The 8,402-nt window shown below is 37.1% G+C and overlaps 1 protein-coding gene across 1 annotated transcript in view; it reads right to left on the bottom strand.

Annotated features, from left to right (window-relative positions):
• LOC100182234 overlaps window positions 1–8,402 on the bottom strand; it is a gene marked incomplete in the record, with an annotated part of 39,598 nt that overhangs the window by 29,658 nt on the left and 1,538 nt on the right. Inside the window, 1 exon segment of the mRNA XM_009864128.3 lies at window positions 978–1,073. Coding sequence (XP_009862430.1) covers window positions 978–1,067 — 90 coding nt within the window.

Here is an 8,402-nt window from a genome sequence, read left to right as displayed (position 1 = left end):
TTTCCTCAGCCAAGCAGCATAATTATTACGAAACAGTAGGGATTCACACGTGGATTCATCGCGTCATAATAGCGATTGTTTGACCTGGGAATTAATTACGTCATAATAGCAGTTCACACGTTGATTATTTGCGTCATATTAGCGATTGTCCCCTTGATTATTTAGCCTGCAGGTGCTTGAAAACAGGTTGAATATTTGCCTTTTCATGCGCATAAGTAAAGATAGGCTTGCAAAAATATTCTGTACACGCGTAAAGCAACGCCTAGGTTTAAAAAGTAAGGACAACCGTTGTAGGGAATATAGCATGGAATGTCACGCTCTACGTAATTTATGTGGATTAAAATAATGCTCACGACAATCACTAAAAGATCATTGCGATCGTTTGGTGTGAACTTAATAAGGTGCTCGCGTACCACCTGGGAGGCCTTCGCATACCATAGTTTGGGAAGCATTGATTTAAACTAATCATCAGAAACAGAAATCATACAAAAACTACAGATCGTATGGGAGCAAATAAAACACGATTGTTTTCCAACAATCTCGTTTGTGATGGAACAATCGTAATGGTTTATCAAAGGTATTCTGACGTAAATAATCGTTACATTAACCTGCGTAAATCTGCAACAATGTTTCCTCTGTTTATATTAATTTAGATACGTCTTTTTAATAATGTAGTGTTAGTTTTAATTTACCGCGTAAAATAGAATATATATTCGTGTGCACAACCAATAAAGGGAGTGTTTTATCGCGTCAGAGATAAACGTCGACTAGACGTAAATATGACAGCCCCCTTTTGAACGCGCTGGTTGCGCCACTGCTGGAAGGTAAATCGTTGGGAATCATGACAGCAAAACAGACCCCCTGGTTGCGCCCTGATATATATATATCTAAAATAATAATATAAAAGCTTTTGCCAAAATGCCATAGGCAGTCAGTCTCTTATCCAGTCAAAATATATCAAAATATATAAGACTTACGGTTGCATCTGTGCACGAGGAAAGGGGAATATTGGATGCAGAATGAAGCATTGGCTCTGTTGAGTTTGTCATTGACAGAGCAACAGACATTTTCACCTAAAGTAAATATTAAGAATTATTACTTGTCCAGTTGGGCTTGTTATAATCTTACATATTTGTTATTTAAACTATAAAATCAGCAATATATATATATCGTGAATTTTCATTTATCTTTCTGTAATGCATCAAAATGCATGAACAAGTGAAAAAATAGCGACGCTTTGCGACTGAACATAAAACGTATTCTCGTTTTCTCCTTGATCTTATCTCTTATAATTCATCATTTTTACTTAAAAGAGTGCGGACCATGTTCATAGAAGTTGGTGCCTAAATGGCATTGTCAGTCTCTGCAAAAGAAGCGTATGAAAGAAGCGTTCTATTACTTTTCTGTATTTTTATCAAAGGGGGATCCGGAACCCCTTGACACACCCCCCTCTTGTATATGCCCCTGGGTAATACCACGAATTAGTACAGTCATTCCCCTGATTAATTGACGACAATTAAAAATAAGAAACAAAGAGTTGCGACTCTCCTTTTTCAATCCCCCCCCCCATTTTTTTTTCATTTAAATTACAAACTTTTGTTCTGCAGCAATTTTTTTTGAAAATGCAGGATTGTAGAAATACACCTCTTTATCAGTGATAAAATCATAGTCCCTATTTTTGTAATAGAAAAAAATCCCATTAATATGAAATTAACTTTCTTAAGTCCGGCAGCGCAATCAATTCACTACGAAAACACAGCCAATAGCTGCAATGACAGAACGGTTCGTCACAAAATAAATATCGTCCTGGTTGAATTGGACAGAAGCCAAAATCGAGCTTGGACAGAAGTGTTGGCACACGAAAACCACACTTCCAAATCTAAAAATTTAAACATTAAAATAAACCGTATAACCTATAAAACACTGTCTGCACACTGACATAGCATTTTTACAAGAACAGATTCACAACATTTGCTTTGCTTACTAAGTGTTGAATGTATGCTACTGCATGCGTCTTTCTTTATTTCCTAAGCCAGCGCAGAGCGTAAAGATGTGACGATTCGATCTAGTGGTTGGTTAGGCAATGGGCACATTCTTCTCGATTGGTACATTATAAAATGTGATAATTAGTATTTATGTTGTAATAAGACATGTGAAGTAACAATTAAACGAAACAAGTTTTAAAATGCAGCTAGGCAATTTTAATAAAATTAAATGGTTATTGCTTGATTTATGAGATTTCAGAAAAAAAAAACATTATATCGCTCTGAATTAGCGCCTGAAAAGGGAGATGGGGGTTCAAGGGGAAAGGAGGGGCTTCAATCGCGCTAAGATTCTTTAATTAAACCCCCTCCCTCCTTTTTTCGGATTTTTTTTTCTGGCTTGCCACTGCCTACTGCTATTCTTTTTGACGTTGTTAATTTGCACTTTTTTCATGAGTGGGTTTGCAGCACTCAATGCAATTAACAGGGGTAGATCTGTCGTTCTCTGTCTGAATAGCCCAACTCACATGCTCACAAGCCACCGAAGCTCTGAATTGTTTAGTACACGACACCAGCCCTAAAGACTCGTATAAAAGTACGTCGGCAACCAGTTGCGACGGTTTTCAAAATAAGTCGGCAATATGCCGAGGATTTAAAAGACGCGTGGCCTGGCGTGACGTCACGAATCGCAACGTCAGCACGAAATTTCCCGTCTCAAATTACAGTTGGTATCGTATAACACGAGCGCCCAATGTTTCGTATCTGATTAGACTGATTTTTAATAAAAAACCATAAATTCCTAAACTTTTTTATATTGAAATAATACAAAGTGCTGCATTACGTCTTCTCTTTCACCGCAACCCACTTGTTCTAAAGATTTTAATTAGCGACGCTTTTCGTCCAAAAAGGAACGTATTCTCGTACGCCTTTCTCCTTAATGACATCATAAGCTCGTGCTGAGCTTTTGGTTGAATCTCGGCTTTCGGCGCTCGGCGAACCTGAGCTTTTACAACTTCAACACATTCCTATTGTTAACACCAAACTCACGTAACATTACCAACATCGTCTGCTGCATAGCCCAGGTCGAAGTATTTATTGCACACATATCAATCCTTTACTTGATCACATACGTAAAAAGGCAAATTTCCAACCTGTTTTCAAGCTCCTGCCGGCTAAACAATCAAGGGGACAATCGTTATTATGACGCAAATAATCAGCATGTGAATTGCTATTATATCGTAATCAATTGCCAGGTCAAACAATCGCTATTATGGTGCAATAAATCCACGTGTGAAACCTTACTATTTCGTAATAAACATGCCGCTTGGCTGAGGAAAACATCCTAAATATACAGCAGTGCTGCTTCTGGAACATATCCAGGCTATTTATTACCGCAAATTACATTAATTTTACACACAGCTGTAAGAAAGGTGGTGTTACCAATTCCCGCCGAAAAAAAACGTACGCGCTGCACGTATACAAGGACGTTAATGACGTCATAGTCAACGCGCAGGTGCGTTAGGAAATCGGTGCGCCTGACTTCATTTGCTATATACGACTACTATATGTATTATATTACCTCACTTTTAGCTTTTATCGCTCGTAACTTTTGCAATTTCGCATCTGCAATAGGAAAATATTTTGTTTAAAATAAAAATTTTTTTTGAGATTTTTTCAACATCGTCCGCAATAAACGCATTTGGACAAACTGTTGGCAAAACCGTCGGCAATTGCCGATTGCCGACGTGAGTCTCCAGGGCTGCGACACTGCACAACAGTCAGCAACAACGGCACAATACGTCTGCGTTTGTTATCTTGTCACTTAGAATAACAATTGTGAACTGGAGGTTACGACTATTTCGGAACGCAAACCGGTTCAAACCATTATTTCCTCGTTCAGTTTGAAATGAGCAGAAGGGAAAAGCGTCACAACTTATAGCGGGAATGGGAGACAGGGTAAACTAGGGCTTTGTGAAAAATTTATATTAGGTTCGTGGGAATCGGAGCGAGACATATACGCGCTGTCAGTGCTGGGTTCGTTGCCAGGTGTCGCCGAGCTCAATCTTCTACGTCCAAATAGTCGCGAGAAATTTAATCATTCTGACGTCATAATACGTCACATCGGTGGCGGATCTAGAGGGGCGGATTGGTGCTTAAACATCCCCTTTAGAAATTTTATACTAATTTTCGTTTACGGAGCTCTAATCAAACGAATAACGGCGCGCATCAAAGTAACGATCATTTGTAGTTGATTTAAATCAAACTACAATACGTCTGCTTTTAATATATGTGAATGCATAGGCGCCTAACGCGGTCAGACAGGTTAGGCAAATGCCTAACCTGGAATTTGGCACATTGCCTATTAATTGCTTCATAATAAGATATTCAAACGCAAACGATTTACGTATTTCATAAAGTTAAACCATTATGCGTCCACGATTGAAGCTCTAGTGTTTACAGATTAGCTCCTGGCCAAATTTACGTAATTTTTAATGCCAGTTAAACATACACTCACCAAGGTAACTGTTACATCACAAGCTGTATTGTGATGTCATCCATTATCGCAAGGTAAGAAATACCAACTTGCGGCGATACACTACGTCACAAACGGTATTGTGATGCAATCCATTATCGTAACCTACGTATTGTGCTAATTACCTTATTAGCTTACGTATGATGTAATAGGTAGTTGACATTTGTAAGTATGAGTTTGCCTAACCTAGACAATCAAAACTTAGGCGCCTATGTGTGAATGATTGCGCAAATTGTTGTAATTGTTATCTATATTATCGTATCTACATGCTGACGAAAAGATCAATCGTCTCCCAAGTCAGGCTACACTAACAGGAACAGTAAATCGACAAAGGAAATGCGACAAAATTTACAAACCGGCATAAAATAATTTAATATTTTATTGGGTATTTTGACACCGGCAAACAGCTTAGACGAGAAATTTGATAATTCATGATCATAGACAATTAGTTTGTCATTCGAAGGGCCAGGGTTACAGGGAAGCTGTTATGACCAAAATCTATAGTGGCGAAATAGGTCTGACCAGTGACTACCAAGCTCTATCTTAACACAAATTGTATTCACTTGCTTGTTGCCTTCACGTGCGTAGAAAGTATTCATCGTATTAACGAGACAATCCTTTACCTAATGGCAGACGTAAAAAAGCAGAATTCAACCTGTTTTCAAGCATCTGTAGGCTAAAACGATAAAATGAACCTGTGAGTCCCTATTACGGCGCAAATAATCGACGTGTAAATTGCTATTATGTTGTAATTAATTGCCAGGTCAAACAATCGCTATTATGATGTAATGAATCCATGTGTGAATCCCCACTATATTTCATAGCAAACACACCGCTTGGCTGAGGAAAATATTGTAAATATGAATCAGCGATACTTCTAAAACAAATTTAGGTTGATTAATATGATCTAAACACCTAAATCGTTAATAATGCGATGCAGCGATAAAACATCGTGTGTTCAGCAGTAATATTGTTTGTTTAACTGAATTCTCATGCAGTAATAGACAAAAGCAGTAAACCAAACTCGCGTTAGCCAAAAATAGTAACAGGCGATTATATTTTAAGTCTGCTTAACCGGTCTTGTAACCATAGGCGCCTAACACGGTCAGACTTGGGAGAGCATTTGCCTAACCTGGAATTTGGCACATTGCCTATTAATTGCTTCATAATAAGATATTCATACGCAAACGATTTACGTATTTCATAAAGTTAAACCATTATGCGTCCACGATTGAAGCTCTAGTGTTTACAGATAAGCTTCTGGCCAAATTTACGTAACTTTTAATGCCAGTTAGACATACACTCACCAACGTAACTGTTACATCACAAGCTGTATTGTGATGTCATGCAATCCATTACCGTAACCTACGTATTGCCTAATCCCAACCTAGGATGTTACATTACCTCACAATCGCCATTGTGATAGAAACAAAGATTGTAGGATATTGCTTGTGCCTGCACCTGCAAGTTTGCGATCTTTCAATACTTTACAACCGCTACTACTGTGTGTATACGTTCAACGTGCTGCGTAACGAGTAATACGAAAGTTAAACCCTAACCAGTGCGTAATGTGCGAGTGTGCTAATTACCTTATTAGCTTATGTATGATGTAATAAGTAGTTGACATTTGTAACTATGAGTTTGTCTAACCTAGACAATCAAAACTTAGGCGCCTATGCTTGTAACTATAAGTGAAGTAACAAAATATTGTGGCAATATGAACCGCACTATACAACGAACGGTTGGTTTGTTGGTTAAAAAGTTTCTGTCAGGCAATAATTGAATACTAAAATCGGTATTATGACGTAAATAATCAACGTGTGAATCCCTACTATGACGTAACAAACATTCTGCTTGTCTGAGTAAATTCTGCGTAAATAATGACTTTATTAGGCGTAGTATAGATTAATATTGCTACCGCGGTGTGGTTGAACGAAACACCAGAACAACTAAATCAATAAAAGCCGAAGTAGTTCTCCTGAAGAATATTTTACCAAAACACACAAGAACGTATTTTTAAATGCATCCAAAACAATCTTGGTCAGATTTTCTTGCAAGTGATTTGGCATTTAATCCAAGATGAGCAATCTAATGGGAGACGACGATTTAGAATACAAAATAGATAACGACGGACCATTTTATCAAAATGTATATCGATGAGTTCAGTGATAAAAAAACTGAAATTTTCTAGATATATTATTTGTCCTCAAAATCTAATAGCATTACATCCACGCACGTCAAAATTCTCACTTTATATAAAAGGATTTCGTTGCTGACCCAGACTTTGGCGACACCTGAAACTTTTTAGCGACGCTGGGTAAGATTTAAGCGACGCTGCGCTAAACGTCGCGACGAGCATTTAGTTGCGTAAGATGGGTCATCTGCAGTAGATTTTGGCGACACTGCACACCGCGACAATGGCTTGTGCCAAATCTTGGTTTCACGACACCGACACGTCGCTAAACTTAACTGTTTTTGCCGCGAAAAGAAAAATGTAAATAACTTTAATTGGACTGAAAAACGACAATATTAACAATATAGTCAAGTGGGGTAAAAAAAAAACAGAAAACATAAACTTTCGATTTTCTTTCCAAGAAACAAACTTAAAAAAAAATATGTCTAGTCTGGAAAAACAGTATTCATCATACCTTGATGTCCAAAAAATATTGTAGGATTTCTATAAATATTTGAAATTTTTTGAAAAACAATGTTTTCAAAAGCAACTTAACTTAATCCAAAGAAAAATAGGTTAATAATGGAAGTACAGGGTAATAATACAAATATTAGTAACACTGGCGTCAATTTATATGGTGCAGGGTATGCAGGCCTACCGTGACAATTTTGCAGGGGAATCTAAACGACATAATGGCAATTCACACGTCGATTATTGCAACATAATAACAATTCACATGTTTATTATTTAGTCTACATGTGAAACATTATTCTCGCTTGCAAACCTTACCCTGATAAGTTAGTCTATTAAAACTAAGGGAGATCATGGTGGCAATGCTCCTTTGATCGGTGATAGGCGAACACAGCTTTGATCGTGTGTTGTTAAACATGATTGACGCATGCTTAATTAATTTTGTTTTTTTTTCCTGGAGTTTTGTTAAAATGATATTTTTAAAGTTCATTGCACTGTCAACGTCAACCAGCACAAAATTGTTACAGGTTTAATTGTAATGCGAACAACTTTTATGTTGCGCAGTTACGAGTTTTAAAGTCAAATGTTGCATTATAAACAGTATTGTGACGCACAGAATTAAGGTAAGATATTGCGCAATGTTGCACCTGTCAGTTGAACAATGTTACGTCATACGCGGTATTGTGATATGATCCATTATCGTAACGGGCGGCGGTGCGTCTGTATAATCAACGTATCGGTAATTATAATAGGATGATATTTACATGTCATATTGTTAAGTTTTTTAAACACTTACCGCAATTAATTGCCAGGCTTATACATCATGATCTTAACGTTTCCATTAAATGCCGCACACGTTATATGCGTGATTTTACGTGTTTTACATATACCTACTTTCAGCTAACATGGTGTAATGCCGCAACCCCTACGTTTTTAAAAAATCGACGCCAGTGATTAGTCAAACAACTTAGGTATTATGCAGTTTATATTTTCTCAGAAACCTTAACTTTTCCTCTTTTTTCCACAAAAGCAAAATATCACCTACATACTTTTAACAGCCTTGCTCTAAAGCTTTTCTTTTCTTTTATAATTTATCATTATTACTTCAGTACTTCCTTTTAAACATAAGCTTACCCACAAATAACATTTATTAGACTAAAAAACAAAGCCCAAAAGGTTTCTTAACCTATATAAAGCACAAGATGTAACCACAGTATTATACTTGATATACTAAATTATAAAG

The sequence above is a fragment of the Ciona intestinalis genome, unplaced genomic scaffold, assembly GCF_000224145.3.
Source record: "Ciona intestinalis unplaced genomic scaffold, KH HT000172.1, whole genome shotgun sequence".
NCBI classification, from domain to species: Eukaryota; Metazoa; Chordata; class Ascidiacea; order Phlebobranchia; family Cionidae; genus Ciona; species Ciona intestinalis.
This window is presented reverse-complemented; position numbering and strand designations above follow the sequence as displayed.